General features: G+C 41.9%; 1 protein-coding gene across 2 annotated transcripts; it reads left to right on the top strand.

Annotated features, from left to right (window-relative positions):
- The first annotated feature begins 1,504 nt into the window (after positions 1-1,504).
- On the top strand, positions 1,505-19,877 carry LOC135932780 (zinc finger MYM-type protein 4-like). 2 transcript variants are annotated; one of them, XM_065470422.1, is made up of 27 exons: positions 1,505-1,735; positions 3,427-4,483; positions 4,904-5,017; positions 6,699-6,775; positions 6,925-7,077; positions 8,587-8,813; positions 8,968-9,163; positions 9,338-9,541; positions 10,002-10,161; positions 10,249-10,364; positions 10,464-10,643; positions 10,937-11,087; positions 11,179-11,351; positions 11,459-11,603; positions 12,859-12,957; positions 13,059-13,096; positions 13,325-13,469; positions 13,914-14,026; positions 14,516-14,744; positions 15,140-15,367; positions 15,524-15,633; positions 16,011-16,188; positions 16,323-16,474; positions 16,583-16,697; positions 16,790-17,038; positions 17,204-17,333; positions 18,567-19,877. In XM_065470422.1, the coding sequence occupies exons 1-27, from the start codon at positions 1,673-1,675 to the stop codon at positions 18,784-18,786; spliced, it is 5,022 nt and encodes a 1,673-aa protein (XP_065326494.1). In that variant the 5' UTR covers positions 1,505-1,672; the 3' UTR covers positions 18,787-19,877. The 2 variants fall into 2 exon arrangements, with proteins under 2 accessions (XP_065326494.1, XP_065326496.1); XM_065470424.1 differs by lacking the exon at positions 1,505-1,735 and adding an exon at positions 1,789-2,025.
- Positions 19,878-20,600: the final 723 nt, after the last annotated feature.

Below are 20,600 nucleotides of genomic sequence, written 5' to 3'. Positions count from 1 at the left end.
TCGCCCCAGTGTTTTACAGAAACGACCACCACCGCCTCCTTCATTCAGCAAGTCATCCTCCGTGTTCCCCTATAAGACCAGCCAGCCCCATCAGGAGGTCCCGAGCTGCAGTCGACCAACCTTTATTCACTTCTCTCACGCCATCCAGCCGAGCTCGAGGCCAAGACCAGTGAGACGCCACTCACACAACCCGGCCCTGAGCTCAGACATGCTGCACGGTGACTTCCGGCCTTCAGCTTCCCAGTATAAGGAAGAGCCTTTGTCTGTGGTTGGGAAGCCGTGCCTTCTGACCTGCGGTCAGCGCCTGGCTGCTGGTCCGGCTCGCACACAGATTCACGTGTTTCTACCCAGCGAGGCCGAAGGAGAGGAAGCAGACAGGGAGTCTGTGGACGAAGGCTTCATGGATGAGCTCGACAGCAAGATAACCTCTCTGAAGCTCAAGCAAGAAGCACCAAAGACAAATACACCCCACTCATGACATGAATGATTCCTCCATTGTAGTCCAAGGGCAGCCCTGTCTGCATTATTATCAGTTCTTTTTTTTTACTTAAAGGTCTGTGGCTGTTAGGATTTAGGTCAGATTACCTTGTTTGGATGAGCTATAGATTGTCCAGGTTTCAACATAGTAATAACCCATGAAGAGTGCCCAGTTTTTCCCTTTGTTATTTGGAAGAATTGGACAGAGAGGTCTGACCTCCGACAGCTTCAGACTGAACTGTACATTAGCGCTGGACATGACTGAGCATGACGAAGTTTGTAGATAAAATAGGTTTCTATGATTTGATGTCGGCATAGGTTTGGTCATGTTTACATTTTTTACACTCTTCATTTTTTTTCTTCTTTCCCAAGATAGCATAGAAAAAACATGCATGAAAAAGTAAGGTTTTGCAGATTAATGAGCCACTAACAGAAAATAAAATGTAGTTATGCTGATACATATTGATAGTTTTTTAGCAAATAATCTTGATCATGCTGATACAAAACTATAAAACAGACTGTATAGCTTTAAAAATAAAAACCTTTGTGCTCTTGTTAACAGTCCAACATGTATTGTGTTGTGTATGCAAATTAGTGTGTTTCTACATTATTCACATGAAGGGACAAAGTACGATTACCGCCCTGTTTCTGTCAACAGCAGAAATTTGCTGATAACAATGTAAACTATGTTGTGTATTGATAAAATTACTTTTACTGGGGTACAAGATTGGCGCTTAGTTAAAACCAATTTCCTGAACTGTTGTTTACTTCAGAAATTTCTCACTTACTGTAATGTTTTACCTTTCATTGGCCTCGTTTATGTTATTTAGTGTTTATTTGGTTATTCCTGTGAAGACGTTTTAAATGTGTAACATTTGAAAAACTGTACAAAGTAAAGTTTATTATTATAATACCAACAAATACAAATAGCAGTTCTATTTGGGTGAGCTACATATTATTTTGGCTCCCACCATTGTAGTATTCTTCTTGCCACTAGGAGGCGGAAAAGCAACCTCAAAGATGGCGTAGACCTTGACCGAAGAAGAAGAAGGAAAACAAACGGTCCTCTTGGACTGCATGCATACATTGTAGCAAGGCGATGCATTTGAGGCGTTTTTTTTGTTTTTGAGTTTGTTTACCATTGCTTAGTCGCATTTTATTTTTAGATCAAAGAATTGGTGATTTGGAAGCCGCCATGGCCGATACGGAAACTAGCGGATGCGAACGTCTGACCACCAATCAAGTGACTCCTGTGCAGGTCGGCGCGGTAATTCTGTGCACGTTGTTACGGCGGTGAACTACACTTTTTAAAATCATATATCTGCATCCAAAAGAATTATAAACAGAGCGGGTATTTAATATGTGCAGAGGTTATTTATTGCGTGGTGAAAACACGGAGGCAGACTAACCGCAGTCGTAGCTGCATGGATCTGAAGGCAGGCTAGCGTTAGCTTAGCAAAGGCTGAGCTAGTAGTTCTCTCTTTACAGGTCTGCTAATTAATATATCAACAAAACATGGCTAACTCCAAGGAAGTGACTTGTACAGAGGTAATAACACCCATTACCTACAGTCTAACGGAGTATCACAGCCATTTGTCTAACCTCTGTGCAGCAACCACGCTGTAGTAAGCTAACTTGTTATGGTGTTGCTGCACGCCTAAAACAGAAATTAAACCTTTGCATTGAATCTATACTGAGTGTGTGTGTGTGTGTGTGTGTGAAACACACACCCCGTGTTTATTAAATGGTCACTGATAAGGTACGTCTATTGCAAACTTAGGCTGCTAAACTTTGCACAAATCCGTGCTGCAGAATTTAGCTTCGCAAAATGCGGTCGGGTCTTTAACCTGCACCAAACCTGAGCACTGACTAGTCCCACTGATAGTTTTAAAGGCTATTTAATTAATTAGACGATGCAGTCAGTGAAGCGGACACTGCTGCGCTTGATCCTGCTGCCCATGAAAGCAGTTCAGGGTGTTTTTAGTGCTTCAGATCAGCTTATGGTAGCGCTTTTATATCCCTAAAATGAGGTTATATTAATGTGGTATGCACATCCCTGCGGTGTGACCATTTCCTCTGCTTGTGTTTCAAACACCTCAGTTACTTAGTTTGAAGAGTGAAGCATCATGGGCATTATGAGTCTGCAGGAGAATTCAGTATCAGCAAAGATGGATATTTTAGGTCTGAGACAGCCAGCTTTGTAGTCTTTTTTTTTAACTGGTGTTTGGCAGACGATTCTGTACTTGGTTTTGATTTTAGAGCTTTATTATTAACTGCACAAACAACCACCTTGTTTAAATTTGGCTACAGAGTGGTGGGACGTGTTTCCTGCCGTACTTAGGTTTTGTGCAGCTCATATTTCACAGCCCTGTGGTTTTGAAACTCTTAGGCACAGTCATGTTCGGTCTTGAGTGAATATCTAAAAAAAAAGAAAAAAGAAGCATATCTGGTTGAGTTGTGTCAGCGTAGCTAAGTAAAGATTTTAAATGTATCTGTAGTGTTTTAATTATTTTAAAATCCCACCATGCATGAAGAGTGACAGAAATGTTTGGGTCCTTTAAATGAAGAGTCTCTTTTCAAAACACTAAAACGGACACGGCATAAAATACTCACAGCTATGCAAGAAGTGAAGAAATAAATGTTTGGTTTCTAAAATTTGTTTTTATTGGTCAGCTTTCATCTGGTCTTTGCACCGCACACCTCTGTTGTTTTGTATTCTATGTCTATGGATATCTTGCTCTTGTCTGTTCTCATTTATGTTGGCTTTTAATAAAAATAATTGAATTCTCACATTTGCAGTCGTTGCTGCATATCATATTTTATAGAAGTGCAAATCTAGAAAAATTCAGAACTAATTGTTCTTTTTTTGTCCATTGTGGACATAAGTGATTGGCTTAGTACACAGAGCAGAGACTTGTGCGTTCTGTAAACTCTCTATTGTCCTCATAGGTAAAAGAGTTGACAGATGGAGAGGCTGTGGAGGCAGTTTCAGAAGCGGCAACATCGGTGGATGATGGAGAAACGGAACACGTTCATGAATCCTCCCATGAACTTTCCAAAGAGAGGGAAGAGGATAATGATGCTGCTGCTGCTGAAAAAGATATGGAAGGTGAAGAAGCAGAACTTAAAGAAACGGAGACCGAGGTGATCCACTCTGTTGATTCCACATCTCCATCACAAGCTTTTAATGATGCTGCTGCTGCTGAAAAAGATATGGAAGGTGAAGAAGCAGAACTTAAAGAAACGGAGACCGAGGTGATCCACTCTGTTGATTCCACATCTCCATCACAAGCTTTTAATGATGCTGCTGCTGCTGAAAAAGATATGGAAGGTGAAGAAGCAGAACTTAAAGAAACTGAGACCGAGGTGGTCCACTCTGTTGGTTCTACATCTCCATCACAAGCTTTTAATGATGCTGCTGCTGCTGAAAAAGATATGGAAAGTGAAGAAGCAGAACTTAAAGAAACTGAGACCGAGGTGGTCCACTCTGTTGGTTCTACATCTCCATCACAAGCTTTTTCTGCAGAGGAGACAGAGGAGACCGTTACGGTTAATGATGGTGAGGCAGGTAGCACCACAGAGCCCCAAAAAGAGGCTCCTGAGGTGAAATCTGATGAGGGTCTTGAGGTGATATCTGATGAAGGGGTTGAGTCAAAGACAGAAGATCTTGCAGTGAAGGATGAGAGCCAAGAGGAAAGCCCTGCAGTAGCAGATGTCAGTGAGGATACATGCATGGACGCAGCTCCTGATCGTGAGGAGGAGAAAGAAATAAAAAACACTGATGAAAACATGGACACAAGCAATGACACTAAGGAGGAAGTCTGCACAGAGCAGGAGTCATCCATCGGCTGTAAACCAAAGGTTTTGACAGCGGGCGATGAACTCGATGAGATGATGGACATCGGTACAGTGGATCAGGTGGAGCAGGAAGCTCAGATGAAAGAGGAGGAACAGAACAGCTTGAAGGATATGGAAAGCAGCCGCTCGCCTGACGCTTCAAATACAGGTATAAAGATGGTCTTTGATTGGTAGATTTGTAGATGCAAAATAGAATCGTTATGATCTTGTAGAAAATTATCTAAATAAATACAACTTTTAATATCAGCAAATATGAGAAAACATCTACCCTGACACTCCTTCATCTGCTAAAGGCCAAAAATGTATTTCCTAAAAAGTGACCACTGCAAACATTTTGTAACTTTTAAATACAGACAGGCTTCTCTAAAAAGACCCTTTGATCTTTGATACCCTGCAACCTTTGTCGAGTCCATGTCAGGGCACACTGAGCTGTAGAAATGCTTTCACTCCTCCTTTAAAGACAGCAGGGCAGAAGGTCTCCCAACAGTTACCAGAACTGTGTGTTCTCATTTGGAAGGCGTAGTTTTCATCATCCCACTAAATCCTGTGTTTTAAAATTCCCACACAGCCTCAGTGGTGGAGGACAGTAACTCTGTTACAGAGGAAACTGATGTGAAACCCACAACTTCAGACTTGATGCAGTCCAGCTCGTCTCCATCGTCTGAGGCCACAGGAAGTACAGGTGGGTGATCTCAATGCCAAAATACAAATAGTACAAAATTAAAATCTCATTATGTGGAAAATCTTGGCAGCAGAATAAACTTTTATATGAATATTTTTGTTAAATGTATTACATTTGTAATAAATAAACAGAAAAAAACCCCTAGAAATCCACACACATAAAAAAAATCCCAAATTATATATAACAAGACTAAAATGGTACGGTTCACATGAAACGACTATCCTGACTGAACCTTTGTGAAATACAAATGCTTTATTAGAGTCCAAAGATCTTTTCAAATTTGACTGAACAAATCCACTTTTCTTTTTTTTCTTGTTATTGATAGAAATTAAAATGCAGAGATATACATCAAATAAAGTGATACAGATCTGCTGCTGTGCGCTGACCTGTTATGTTTACACATGTAGTCATCTGCCAAAAGGGAACACGGTAATGAAGGAAGTATTTGTCCCTTCTGAAATGGTCAAAGGCAAACAAGCATCTCAGCATTTTGGCTCTAAGGCTACGTTCACACTGCAGGCGAAAGCGCATCAAATCCGATTTTTTTGACCCTATGCGACACATATCCGATCATGGTATGACAGTGTGAACGGCACAAATCCGATATTTTCAAATCCGATCTGGGTCACTTTCGTATGTGGTACTGAATCCGATACATATCCGATGTTTTAGAAAGCGACTGCTGTTTGAACGGTCAGGTCGCATTAAATCCGTCTTTTACGTCACTGACATAAGACAGACGCCGATTATCAGCGCCGGAGAAGCGCTCGAGAAGACATCGCGAACGCTTCCTGGCCATCCAGCGTAGATGTTAGTGAAACTGTTGGGAAGACAACGTTGGAGAAACGTGAACATTTTATTTGTACTGTATAATCTGCAGATTCTGACCGAAATCTGCAACTATCCTTTGAAGCACCGCTCCTCTCTAAAACAGCAATAAGGATAATTATTAGGTTATCTACATTATTATGTAAATAACAAAATAACTTAAAGCAAAAATTGGGAAACGTGAAGTCTGAAGTCTTTATATTAAGGGCCATCAGTCAAACAATATTGTTTGCTCTGGGTCTAAACAGAGCGCGTTGTGTGTGACGTCTTCTTTTGCGCATGCGGGCCGCTTTGAGCGTTCACACTAGAGCGCGTTTGCTGTCGCATTTTATTTGTAGTGTGAACAAGCAGACAAAAAAATCGGATTTGATCAAAAAATCGGAATTGAGCGTTAAGACCTGCAGTGTGAACGTAGCCTTAGTTGGTTTAAAAGGTTGTAACTGTGCAACTAAGAAAAAATTTAACATTGCTGAATATTTTTGAGTTTAATGGCTTACTCCCAACATAAAGCTGCTTTTCGGCTGCTCTGTTATTCACAAGCATGTTTGATTTGGAGGCGTTTTAACCAGGTTCCCTTCCTGAAGCAACCCTGGAGGTATTTTTGTCTCCTCCCAGGGTTAAGCGAGGGATCATTGACTGGTTAGATGAATGATTAAACCATGACACTATAGAGCCACTAAAAACACAATCTTTTTTTTAAATATCTTAACACTCAGACCGTGGTTCAGTATGAATTTTGTTTTGTCCGACACAGTGACAGTTGTTGTGAATGTTTTCATTCATTCATGTTCTTCATGTTTTTGTGTTCACTTCTTTTTACACTTGCTCACACGCTGCTCACGTGTTCTTGTAGGAAGAGACAGCTCGTCACCAGCGACGATGTTGAACGGCATGAAAGTCGTCAAGCTTTCTATACCGAGATTAGACGTTGTAAGTAGAAGTAAGATAGAATTTAGGTTTCAGGCTTTTCTTACCTACTCTATTAATATGTGTGAAAGTTCATCGAAAACTATTGATTAGGCTGTCACCATAAGCTTTCCATCAAAATAAACAGCATATACATGTACTCCTTGTTCTAGGAGAGCCTGCACACTGCAACCCAAAGTGTCAAGTTGTCACCTTCACCTCCGTTGGTCACTGTGAAGGACGAGCCGGTGGATGAGGAATATGAACAAGCTCTAATGTCCAGTTCCTCTACAGCAAGTGTGAAAGATGAGCCTAATACTGCAAGGGTGAGACACACTCTGCTTAAGGATTTGTGGAGTTATGCTATTAGATTTGGCAAGCGTATGCAGAGCTGTCATGCAACGATCAGGTGTGGAGACAGTTGCAGAAACTTTGGGAGATGGAACAGCAGTTGCTGAAATGAAATATTTGATATTCAAAACCCATGTAGTGAACAAAAAGGCTGGAAAGGAAGAGCCACATGATGACTGTAGTGCAAAGGTGTAAAAAAAGAGTCAAAAGTGGCTGCAAAAGAACACTTAACACGAGCTGGGAGTATGATGGAGTGGTCCCAAAAAAAGGTGGAAGTTACGACAACGACAGAGGGAGAACAGGCCTGCATCTATGAAAGCTTTCTAACGATACTCAGTGATGTCTCCGATATGGATGTGCTTTGTTTTTGTCATTAGAAATCTAATATTAGAGGAAAAAGAAACAAAACAAGGAGGAGAATTTTTCAGAATCTGAGAATTTGAGATGGTTTGGGCATGTCCATATGACCGGACACCCTGCAGCAGACCCAGAACACAGAGTGGTTGTCCTCTGGCTTGCTTGTGATAGTTGGAGGGGGTAACTTGTATGTATGGAGCCAGTCTGTGAGCAACAATGATACCAAGACAAAAAAAAATAAAAATCTGGGACAAGATCCGGTAGACTCGCACATGAACTTGCATATTTCAGGATAATTACTGGTTTCTTCATTTCATCAGTTCTTTATTCTGGCTGTTATATACTTGGCACGACCGACATTGAGTCTAATAAACCAGGGGTGGGGAACTCCAGGCCTCGAGGGCCGGTGTACTGCAGGTTTTAGATGTGTCCTTGATTCAAATGGCTAAATCAATATGTCTTGGAGTTCTCCAGAGACCTGGTGATGAACTAGTTATTTGATTCAGGTGTGTTGATTCAGGGTGATATCGAAAACCTGCAGTGCGTTCCCCACCCCTGTAATAAACCAGAGTGCAGGAAGAGGTTCAGACTAACGGATCTGTACCTCAAATTAGACTTCCTGAAATATCCATGTAGTTCCTAAAGCAACATATTTCTACCAGTATTACACTATTACCATAAAAGATGGTTAATTCACTACTTTGCAGCATTAAAACCTTTTCACACCTGAAATCTGGAAATTGAAGGAGGAAGAGAATTATTCTTTCTTACATGGAGTTAACAGCAGCAGGAAACCAGCTGCAAACATATGATTACTTGTGTAAGTTATAGGTTTGGTGGCAGAACATGACATGTTGTCACATTTGGACTTTGCAGGTTTAAAACTGTTGTGTCAGATCTCACTAGCTTGGACATTTTCATTGTCACGTGGATCTCCTTAGCTGATGTCTAGAAAAGTCCACAGCTGTGGGAAACCCGGGGAACACCAAAGAGAAAATCTGTTGCTGCTATTATAATATAATAATATATAACATCATCATCAGTCAGGATCTGGTCTGGGTCCAGTGTTTTCTGAGAATGAAGCCTGAATCCCTGAACCGTTACTGACGTTTTTCTCATGTTGAAAGGAGGACCTGAGGATCGGATCCGTGTATTCTGAGAGTTCTGAAACGCAGACGCTGCCCATCGTCAGCCCGTCGTCTTCGCACATGTTCTGCGCTCACTGTAAGAAGAACCTGATGAAGGGACAGACGGCTTTCCAGAGGAAGGGCTCTCCAGCGCTCTTCTGCTCCACCACCTGCCTCTCATTGTCTCAGGCCAGGGGAGCCACTAAAATCTGCCACAACTGCCAAAAGTGAGTTCTGCAGACGAGAGTAGGCTTACTACTGTTATTACTACTGTTTGATGGGTGAAGTAATGTCACCCAATGATATACCTGAAAGTAAACTGCATTGTAGTTTGACTGAATTTGGATTTCTTCTTGGCCTCTTTTCCTCTCGTTCCTTTAGGTTGATAATTCGGCCTCAAGATGTCATCCTGGCTCCGGATCTCAAAGGACTCATGAAAGAGTTCTGTGGCCAGATCTGCCTGACGTCCTTCAACTACAAGAAAACTGTCTCCAACTTCAGGAAAACTGCTGTTGCTGTGAAAGCTCTACAGACTGTACCACAGTCACTCTGCAGCATGTGCACCAGATACTGTGTCGTAAGTCGAACAGAACAGGACTGTCGCTATTGATTATTTCAATTATTTAATATAGAATTATCCAAACCGTGTTAAAAATGTCCTCCTTGTCTCATGCAGTATTTATACCATATAAAACTATGCTGATAGTGTGAAAACTCTTCACCTGTGCTGCTCTTTGTCGTCTCTCTGCAGAGCAAACACGAGGTAATCCTGAGCGGCGCTGTCCACAAGATGTGCAGTGACGCCTGCTTTAACCGCTTCCGTACAGTAAATAACCTTTCGATGGCGGGCTGCGCCAACTGTGGCTCGTACTGCCACAGCAAACCACTCATGCTGAAGCTGGAAGAGGGAAGCAAAACCGTGTGCAACCTGGATTGTTTGGGGAAATACAAAGAGGTATGGAAACAGTTCTCTGCTTTCTCTTATTGTTTTGACCCTACACATGTCATCTGTGAAACCTTGATGCTGTAGTCTGATAACACACTTATGCAGAATTCATTGCAGATACATTTATTTTGAATTAGTCTTCATTTGAACTCTTGAAGCCCAGTTGGAGTAACTCAGAAGGCAGAGGGTGGTCTCTGCCTGTAGAGCTACCCTTTGAAAAACCTGCAAACTTTATTGGTGGTGTCCAAACTGTTCATTAAAAAAACAGAGGGGGTCTTCAGATTTCGTCTCTATGGGGGAAAGAGTTAAATTTTTTAGCACTATTTTAAAGTTGCATGCCTGCAGTGAGTGTCAGCACATGTGGGAAACAAAGGCAGTTAACGTTCTCGCCTCCTCTTTCTTACTCTGAGAGCTAAAACGGTTGAGGTTGTTTGCAACATGCCTCATATTTTTTTTAATAAATTCACAGAAAAGCAAGATAACCAAGATGACCCAGCCGTGCACAATGTGTCGCACCGCCCGCTTTGTGGCAGAAATGGTGGACAGCAAAAACAGCGATGACTCTGTGGATCTTTTCTGCAGCAGCAGCTGTGTGATGGCGTACAAAGTCCAGACTGTTAGTTCTTCAGGTACGCGATACCAGCTTCTCATTGAAGATTAAACCTTGTACTTGTTTTTGTTAAATGATTGTTTATGGTGGATTAATTTGGTTTCAGGTGCTCGGATCAACTGTGATAACTGTGGCAAAAACAGTGTACCGTCCTACCACCTGGCCATGTCAGATACCTCCATCAGGAATTTCTGCACTCTCCCGTGTGTCATGGCTTTTCAGGTATTTACTCAAAGTTATTTAAAGACAAACCTAAGAAAGATTTTTGAAAAATGAAAGCTGGTATTTCAGACTTCTGTTGTTTCTTTTTCTGCGCTTTAGGAAAAATTTAAGCAGTCGCAGAAGCAGGTGAATGTTTTTACGAAGCTGCCCGTGGGATCGTCCCAAATTCAGCCCGTTAGTACAACGCCACTGCAACAGGAGGCGAAAGGGTCCCAGAAACTGAACTGCTTCCAGTGCTCCCGCGTCATCACATTTAAACCTGAGCTCATCCAGATTAAGGTAACTCGCTGTGTGTTGGTGTGTATTTGGAGACATTTAATGAACAGGCAGTTTTAATCTACAGTTTCTAATGGAAACAAATAAATTATGAGTGGAAAGTTTTACATTTAGAGATCAGTAATAGCACTACAGTGTTCCTGTGGGCTTTAAATGAAAGTCACGGCATTTCGGATGAGGACCTGAAAGTCTTGTCAACACTTTCAAGACTGTCACAGAAAATGACAACAGAAAATAGCCCTTGTCTGTTCAGGCTGACATTTCTCATGATTTGTACCATCTGTGTGTGCGTGCAGGACAAAATGGTTTTTCTGTGCAGCGTGGACTGTTCTCACGAGTTTAAGAAAGCCAACAACGTCACGAGTGTGTGCGAGTACTGTATGATCGAAAAGATCACCAGAGACGTGAAGAGAGTCAACAACAAAGACTGTTACTTCTGCAGCGACGGTAAGGAGTCGTGGAAATCGACTCGTCAGCTGTAAGAACCTGATTCTGCTCTGAAATCTGTATTTATTTTAAGGCCTTTCTGTGTGTCCAGGCTGTAAGCTCCTGTTCAGACACGACTTGAGTAAAAACTGGGGGAAACACTGTCACTCCTGTGTTTACTGCCACTCCGTTTCAAAGAAGCTGGTGACGGCACAGTACGGAGGCTCGACGGAGGACTTCTGCTCGGAGGAGTGCAGGTCCAAGTACACCATGCTGTTCTGCCATGTAAGCAAACCGCAGTAAAGATATTAAAATCATAGTTTTACACCAAAGTGGCAATCTCTGTGAGCATAATCTCCTCCTCCATGTAAACACATTGTTTTTCCACTCAGGTTGCAAAGTGCGACACCTGCGGGCGGAAAGGGAAGCTAAAGCAGAGCCTTCCCATGCTCGGGGAAGTCAAACACTTCTGCGACCTCAGCTGTCTGCTGCAGTTCTGCTGTGAGAAAGTGGTCACGCAGGGTGAAGTCGTGAAAGGTGCATACCGTGTTTTTATCCCTGTTTGAATCTGTAACTTTATCTGATTTATATATATTTTTAATGGTGTAGTGGTTAGCACTGTTGCCTCATTGGTTTGATTTCTGTGTGGAACCTGTGTGTTCTCCCAGTCTCTGTGCTTCCTCCTGTTTTACTTAAGTGTTGGAGTAAATCTAAACTGGTTTCAGGAGTGTGAGGTTCTGAGTCAGCCCTGTGATGGACTGGCATGCTGTCTAGGGTGTAATTTGCCTCACCCTATGACAGCTGGAATAGAGTGAGGCTTATTCAGACATGTTCAAAGTTTAATTAATGACTTTTGAAGCTGCTGCTTTTGATAAAATCAGTTTGGGTTTGATGAGTTTGGCTAAGCTTTCCTTAGCAGTCTTTAAAACTGTAGTAGAGCGAAGTATTACTTTCTTTTGATTGAGTGGCTACAAAACATGGTGGGTCACATATAGGCCAGTTTGATGTTAAGGGCTAGCACAGAGAGATGTACAATCATTCGTGGTCATGTTGATGCCTAAGGCCAATTTAGAATTACTATGTAACATAACATGCACGTCTCAGGATTGTGGGAAGAAACTGGCACCTGGAGAGAATCCACACAGACACATGGTGAACATATAAACTCCTCACAGAAAGCTGGGATTTAAACCCACGGAGCTCTTACTGTGACCCCACAGCCTTAACCACTGTGCTGCTGTAAAGACAGACCATCAAGAAATGCTAATGTGGTAAATCAAAGAGGCACCGAGGCCTAGATTCATACAGACAGCTCGAGACAACACAGCCGACTTCTTTGATGTCCACCGCATGCACAGTTGTTGCAGTGTGATGTATAATCTCCATGAATGAGTCAATGTGAAGTTGGCAGAGATGTGGATGGCACTGACTGTTTCGTTCATCATCTGATGGCAATATCTGCATTGCATGCAAGACTGTAAAACTGAGCTGCTGCAACACTGGACTGCATGTTTGACACCAGCTGTTAACTGTTGTTGTTCTTTAATAAAATATGAATATTTCTGATACTAACTATTAAGGCAACAAAGCTAAATGTTTACTAGTCGTGCACAACTCGAGATTTCCTTATTCCTTAATAGATTTAAATTAATTCTTAAACTAGAAAAACTTAAAAGATGTTTTGCAACTGGGTCACAAAGTAAGACCAAGAATGCCTCTCTGAGGATTTAGGAAGAAGTCGGGAGCGACTTCCTACTGAGATGTTTTAAGTTTGTTGCTGTTTTGCTTTCAGCCAGCACAGGAGAGGCCACACCTGTGATCGCCAACGTCATCTCACTCGCTGGCACGCCAAAAGGAAAACCTAACACTTCTGATAGAAGTGCCCAACAAAGTACAAAACGAACACACACAAGAGATTAAAAAGAAATCATTTTGTACTGTTAATCATCAGTAGCTGCACGAGTTTCATATTTTGCCTTTTTTTTTCTGCAGGCACAGCATCAAACTCTCAGTCAAAGACCTCCGGACACGTAAGTACATTTTTTAATTCATTTATTTTTTTTGTATACAGGTGTATTTTTTTCAGTGTAAGTTATGTTTATGAAAAATATATTTTTTAGGTGAAATGACGCACTTGTGCTTTTAAAGGAAGTCTTTGGGACATTTAGTTCAGTCACTTTTAGCTTGAAGGAAGTAGCCCGTGTAGTGTTACAGATGAATAACTTTAGAGATGTTATTGTCATTTTTCTGTCCTTCAGATCAGCATTCAGACAGAAACGGTAAAGACTCATCCTCCTCCCCCAACTAAAATCCTGAAGAACAAGGCTCTGCTCTGTAGACCGCTGGTGCAGAACAAAGGAGTCTCCTGCAAAACGCAGACGGTCGACGTAGAGTCACAGACGGGTAAAAGAAGCACACAGTCAGTGTCTCTGTCAGGGCAACACCTCTGCTTTACTCTGTGTTTGAACAGCTTCAAATAGCTGTTCAACCGGATTGATTACGGCAACTGAATTACTGCTGCTAGCTGCACTTCACAGCGTTTAACGCTCGGGTCACAAACACAGGTTAAAGGGTAAGGGTCATAATCAGCTGAGTTTATGCTGTTATGTGAATGCTCGTGGAGAGGAATCTTATTCAAATGCTCAAATGATGCTTTGAAGTTTGAACTTTCTGGGCAGAGCACTAATGTATACTCACTATTTTACAGACAAGACTAAATGTAAAGTATTTGTTTGTCTTTGCACATTGTACATGCTTCCTCTTTAAACATACTTACTGCAAGAGCAAACTCTGTGCCATGTTCTTATCTAATCACACCTACTATTCCCTTTTTTTTTCTCTCTGTAGATGATATCTTCCCAAAAATGGTGATCCTGCCTGTTCCTGTGCCGGTGTACCTTCCTGTACCCATGAACATGTACAGCCAGTGCACTCCCAAACCTGTTGGCCTGCCGTTACCTGTATGTCTAACAATGCAACCACCTTGGAACTTTATGATTTCTAATTAGTTCAAATTTTTCCCATGACTTTTTGTCTTACAATTTACATTTGTCTTTTTAAGGTTTATTTAGAATAATTAAAATGAGGAATATTAAGATCAAGATGGATTTTATTTGGGAAACTGTTAACATGCTTGTGACAAAACCACACACTGTAACAATAGAAATAATCTTTAGAGAAAGAATAAAAACAACAGCAAGAAGTAAAACATGTACCTCAACAAATGGGGATATATATTTACACATGAACCATAGGTGTGACCCACAGCATTTTGATTCATGTTCAAATGATTGGCGACCTGTCCGGGGTGTGCCCTGCCTCTTGCCCTATGGCAGCTGGGATATGCTCTCGCCATGGATAAATTACATTACACACTCCTTTAATCTTCAGCTTTGTTTTTGCCCTTACTAAGGTCCCACTCATGAGCTCCTTCTTTCTTTCTACCTCAGCTTCCTGTGCCAATGTTTCTTCCTGTGACGATGGACAGTGCTGAGCGCATCGTGGAAACCATCCAGGAGATCAAACAGAAGATCCCGTCCGATCCGTACGAGGCAGAGCTCATCCTCATGGCGGAGATGGTGGCCGAAGACGACGAGAACAACGACAAGCCGGAGACGCGCAAAGAGGAAAAAGCGGTGAAGAAAGCGGCTGAAAAGCAAGAAGCACCCGTCACAGATGGTGAGACGAAACATTTAATGAGGCCACGAAAAGATGAAAGTAGGGGGTACTCAAGGGCATCAAGCCATCATATTTCAGGGTTAAACAGTTAAAGTTATTGTAGTTTTGTGTTTATTAAGTTTTATTTTGTTTGTGCACCAGTGGCTCTTGAAGGAAGTATTGACATATTTGACCAAACTGACTAAAACTAAAGAAATGTTGTCAAATTTATAATTTAGTTTTGTAAATGCATAATTAATTAACTTTAATAACGTCAGCGTGCACATGTTAGGGTTTCATCTAAGTTACCTGTCAAAGTTGCATCATTTTATTCCCATACAGATATTTTTGGTTTTTGGTGTTATTAACAGTGTATTCATGCTGTACTAACAGACAATGTGATGGTTGTTTTGTAGACCATGTCAGTAACTACAGTGATGACTTAGACACCGACGAACTGGCCACTTTCCTCAACAGCTGGGAGGATGCCTCCTCGGACACGGGGCCCTTGTCGCCAAGTAAAACCTACGCCAGCGAGAAGCTCAACTCAGTTTTAGATGTATCTGTGGGCATGCCCAGTGAGCCTGAGCCCGCACCACCTCCTGGCCCGCCTCCCATGGACATCGAAGCCGACTTCACTGTTGGTGAGATGATAGGCATACATCCATAATACTGAACGTTCAGGGAGTTTATCTCCAGTTTATCTACATTTCTGTGGACATTTTTACTTTAACCCCTTCAAAGATCTGCTCTGGGCTTTTGCACGTTTAGTCTCATGTTTGATGTCATGTCATTGCCAGAAACTCTGGAAAGGATGGCCCGACAAAGAGAGCAGTGCAACAAGTCCCCAAGCCCCCCGCCTGCTGCTCCAGTACGACGACAAGCTCACAGGAAAGCCAGAGAGAAAAGGGTAACTGCTGCTTACATATCTAAAGCTGGATTTATATGCGACAAAACATTAGAGAAGGAGATGATGTAACAAAAAGATGGTGTTGTGTGACCCCCTCCACCCATAATTATGTGTCAAAACAGGAAACATAGTAGTAGTAGTATCAGTAGTATAACATAGTAGGTTTTCAACCTTTTCCTTCTTTTTTTTAATTTAAATGAAAGTTTTAAGTGTCTCCCACGTTTAGATGGGGGCATAAAAATAACCAGCAAGGTTTTATCGAAGAAGGCTGCAGAGCTGCAAGACTTGTTACTTGAATGTCTTGAATGACTTTGGTCTGTGTTGTCTAAAATGTCCCCATTATACCCATAATGCATCCTCTCTATATGTTATCACAGGGTCGTAAGCCACAGCGGCAGTCTAAGGCTGCTGAAACGTCTTCGGCAAAGAGTACTTCCAAAAAGCCCGTGGATGTAGAAATCCCCAAACTGAAGAGTGAATATGGAGTTGATGCCTGGAAGCGATGGATCCAGTGGAGGCAAACTCAGCCCAACCTGGAGAATCCACGCTTTGGTTGTAAGTCTGAATATAAAATGCATTCGAACACTGCAGCACTTCGGACTGCATTTCCTGCGTTCTCTGACTTTCCTGTCTCTGTTGAGACTTTATAATAAAAAACAAACAAACATGGCTTTTAATCTTGATGTCAGCGCGTCCTCTGGAGCTGAAGGAGGATCTTCTTCGCTGCACCACCGCTGAGCTCAGCTACGGCCTCTGCTGCTTCATCGCTGAGGTGAAACGACCAAACGGAGAGCCGTACTCGCCCGACACCATGTTTTACCTCTGCCTCGGCATCCAACAGGCAAGACATTTTTCTCAGAGAAACTAAGTAATCATATTTATAACCATTTTCTAACATAGTCCAAACTTTACTTTCCTGGTTCTCTAAACTTTTTGTCTTTCTCTGCAGTATCTGTTTCAAAACGGTCGTGTGGAGAACATTTTCATGGATCGCTTCTATAACAAGTTTTCCACTGAGTTCACCAACTTGCTGCGAGGTTTCAAACCTTCAATCACACCCAGTGGTGAGTTACCAACACCACCTTTGTCTCTGTCAGTGTTACACAAACGAACGTCCGTTTGCTCAGATTTACAGCGGGTCACTTTTCCTCTGCAGGTTATATCCACTCCCGTGTGGAGGAGGAGTTTCTGTGGGACTGTAAACAGCTGGGGGCGTACTCCCCCATCGTTCTCCTCAATACTCTGCTCTTCTTCTGCTGCAAGTACTTTGGCTTCACAAAGGTGGAGCAGCACCGTCAGCTGTCCTTTGCACATGTCATGCGCTGCACAAAAACCAATCCAAACAACACCAAGACCACATTCCTACGCTTCTACCCGCCGCTGTCTGGAACTGAGGCGGAGTCAGGTACCAACATGCAGAACGTCAGAATTAAACGCACGGAGCTAAACACCTTGATTTTGCATTTAAGAGTCGACAGTCCACCTAAAATTAGCAGTCAAACAGATTCTGACTGTTTTCACATACAAATTATCCTGAAACTTGCACACTGTCTGTATGTGTCCTCTTCAGATGCAGAGGGTGGCCCAGCGAAGAAGCGGAAGGAGGAGGAGAGTAAAGAGGAAATCCTGGAGATGATGGAGAACACGGAGAACCCTCTCCGCTGTCCCGTGAGACTCTACGAGTTCTACCTCTCAAAGTGGTGAGTGTTGTACAACCACAGGTGCACTCGCGATGGATCTGTGGCTGGTTGGAGTCCGCTTTCAGCACGTGAACTTTGTGAAATAAATGGCTGCACAATAATCTTGCATTTCCTTTCCCACATAACTGCTATGATCAGTTTAATTTAAATAGGTATATTTATTTAATCTTTCAGTGTCTAGTTTGTATTTTCTGTGTAGGTTTCCTTCCAGAGTACAAAAATATGATCGTTAGCTTCTTCTAAATTAGCTGTAGGTGAGGTTAGTTATCTGTGTTAGGCCTGTGACGGACTGGCGACCTTTGCAGGAGCCTCTCGGCCTGCAACAGCTAATTGGTTAAAAAAAGGGATGGATGCAGCTCCTGAGCTACAGTCTTTTCTTTTGTGACACATATATTGTTTGTTGTCAGATTTTAAAACCTAATATTACAGGAATAGTTCACAAAACTGTCTAAAACCAGTATTTTAAAAAGTACAAATAAAAACTCACTCAGTGGGCTCAGTTAAGCACAGAGACTTTTATCTAAAACCAGAAGAAGAGATCACATCATTTTCAGCATCGCTTCAGAAGCTCCAGTTTTATGTTTGTTTATGTAAGAAGGATATTAACTAACACAAATGCATCATGTAAATATGCCAGATTTAGCCAAACATTATCTTGATTTTCATGCTCATGCTGGACGTATTCCTCTGCTAAACTTTCAGGGCACGAAAGCTCTGAGAGGTTTAGACTCGGCACTTAACTACCTTCCTCTCATTCATGTCCTTAAATTTGAACTTAACCTCTGAGTTTTCTTACTTGTGACATCATATTGTTTAATTTGGGTTACATGAAGTAAGCTTGTTGGGAGTTTTTAAAGATGCCGTTTCCCATTTGGCCAAATACACTGATCACATGACTTGAAATATCTTTTTTTAATATTACTTTTACATTTTATTTCATTTAAATATGATAGTAAGTTACACTTGAAATATTCAGCGTCATAACATTTAAATGACCTGACTTTTTGCCACTTGCCTGATCTGCACTACTGCACGACTAATAAAAGGTTAAATTAAGTGTTAAATGTCAGTAAAGACTCATAAAACCTGCCACTCATTGATTCTTTTAAAGTTTGTTTATTTCTTGTTTGGATGTGGAGGGCTGGATTGAGATGGTCCACAGGCCGACCCTCATGTTACTCTGATTTTTGCAGCACATTGATCTAATTCTTTGTTCCTGTTTCTTCCGCCCAGCTCGGAGTCAGTTAAGCAGCGAACCAACATGTTCTACCTGCACCCCGAGCGCTGCTGTGTCCCCAACAGCCCGCTGTGGTTCTCCTCCACCGCTCTGGACGACACCACCATGGAGGCCATGCTCATCCGCATCCTCACCGTCAGAGAGCTGCATCTCGACACAAAGCAGCAAACGAGCGATGACCCACCGTTTATACCCGAGGAGGAGGATTCGGAGTGAACGTGAAGTGACCTTTTACCGGAGTTGCAGCTAGTGATGTAAATGTTTGGATATTATCAAAAATGTTCGCTGAACATAAACGGACGGGAAAAAAAACCATTCACAACAGCAGTATGAAACAGCAGAGTCACATTTCAAACGCACGTTTGGGCAGAACCTCCGATTCACGGCGCTTATGTAGAGGTGAGGCTGAGATGCTGGACTCAGCTCAGCATTAAAGACTGTTTACTGCTCAGCAGGGCACGCAGCTGCCCTCCTGTGTTTATGTGGTTGTGTCTTATGGAAAATAGTACTTTTATCTCCTTCCATGCGTTATGATTCCTGACCTTCCTGTGCACACTGGACTTCCAAGTTGTTTCTAAAGCTAGCCCTCCATCTTGGAGTGATGGAGGTCCCGAGTAGAGAGCTGCATATTGTTAATTTCACTACATTCACACCTCAGAGGCCAAAATGAACACGTCTGTGTTTGCAGTAGTTAGAATATTTCCTGGGTCAGTACTTTTGCACACCTCAAGAATTGTTGCAATCTCACTTTGAGAAATCACAGTTTTAACATCTTACTGGAGATTTTACCTGAATCATGATTTGATTGATTTTTCGTCCAGATTCCTGTTTAAGTTGTGATGCTAAACGTTGAAAATGTACACAATTCACACTTTGTGTTTTGCGGTTAACAGATAATCCTCAGATACTTTAAAGGATCTTATCAATCTGAAAAAAAAAAAAAAAAATACAGCATCGAACAATGTAAAAATCATCATTGGTGCCTGATTGAAAGGATTAAAGATTTTGGAAGTGATTCAATTACATTTTAAGAAATTAGAGAATTGAATGTTAGGTAGCTGCTATCCCTCATTATGACTTTCAAGCAATCTGAGAAAAGCCTACAACTCTAAAGTTTTAAACTCATTTTGGGATTCTGTTTCATACTAAACAAACCTTAAAGCAGTGAGTTTTTGCATAATGAGCTCTGGTATTATATGAAAGCAAATAAAGCTGTCCGTTTGTGTATGTCTAGATTATTTTAACCCCCTTAGAGTATGGCTGTCAAGGTTCTCTTGAGTGTTTTCTATTATATGTTCATTTTGAATAAAAAAAACTCTTCACAACACGTTTTTTTTTTTTGAGACTACAATTGCACCTGTGGGAGAGGTCTGCCTCTTAGTGTCGACAGAATCTGTAATGTGATTTGATTTCAACCCAAACCATGATCTTTTAGTGAACCTAACCAGGTAGTTTTGTTGCTTAAATCGAACCAGGGTGAAACCTTAAGGGGTCACCACAGTGGATCATCTTTCAGTATCTCATCCTATCCCTTCCATCCTCCTCTATCACACTTAAAGGTGCCAATATAACTCTCCATGTCCTCCTTCACTTCATCCTTGAATCTCCTCTGTGGTCTTCCTGTTTTTTCCTTGATGTTCAGCATTCTTCATCCAGTTAACTCTTTCCCTCCTCTGCTCATGTCCAAACAGTCAGCCTCGCCTCTCTAACTTGTGTCTCCACGCTGTCCTCGTGTTTTTATCCAGGTCACTCCCAGTGAACCAAACTAAAGAGAAGTAATGCATAAATGGTCTCCTAGCAGAGAGACTTGGAAGCAAAGCTCTCTGAAATAAGGTGAAACTTTATTGATTCACTCGTTAAAGCGGCTCAAAATTAGGCGAAAATGTGATGAATGTGATTTCCAGTCGGTGTGTTTTACTCGGATTATGAGGACGCTTAACGCTGACGGTACTTGTCCCCGCCATGTCCTCATAAACTGCTCATGCCACTTTCACGGTCCTCCGCTGCTCCTGGTGGCTGAGACGATCGCG

The sequence above is a fragment of the Pelmatolapia mariae genome, linkage group LG22 (assembly GCF_036321145.2).
Source record: "Pelmatolapia mariae isolate MD_Pm_ZW linkage group LG22, Pm_UMD_F_2, whole genome shotgun sequence".
NCBI classification, from domain to species: Eukaryota; Metazoa; Chordata; class Actinopteri; order Cichliformes; family Cichlidae; genus Pelmatolapia; species Pelmatolapia mariae.
This window is presented reverse-complemented; position numbering and strand designations above follow the sequence as displayed.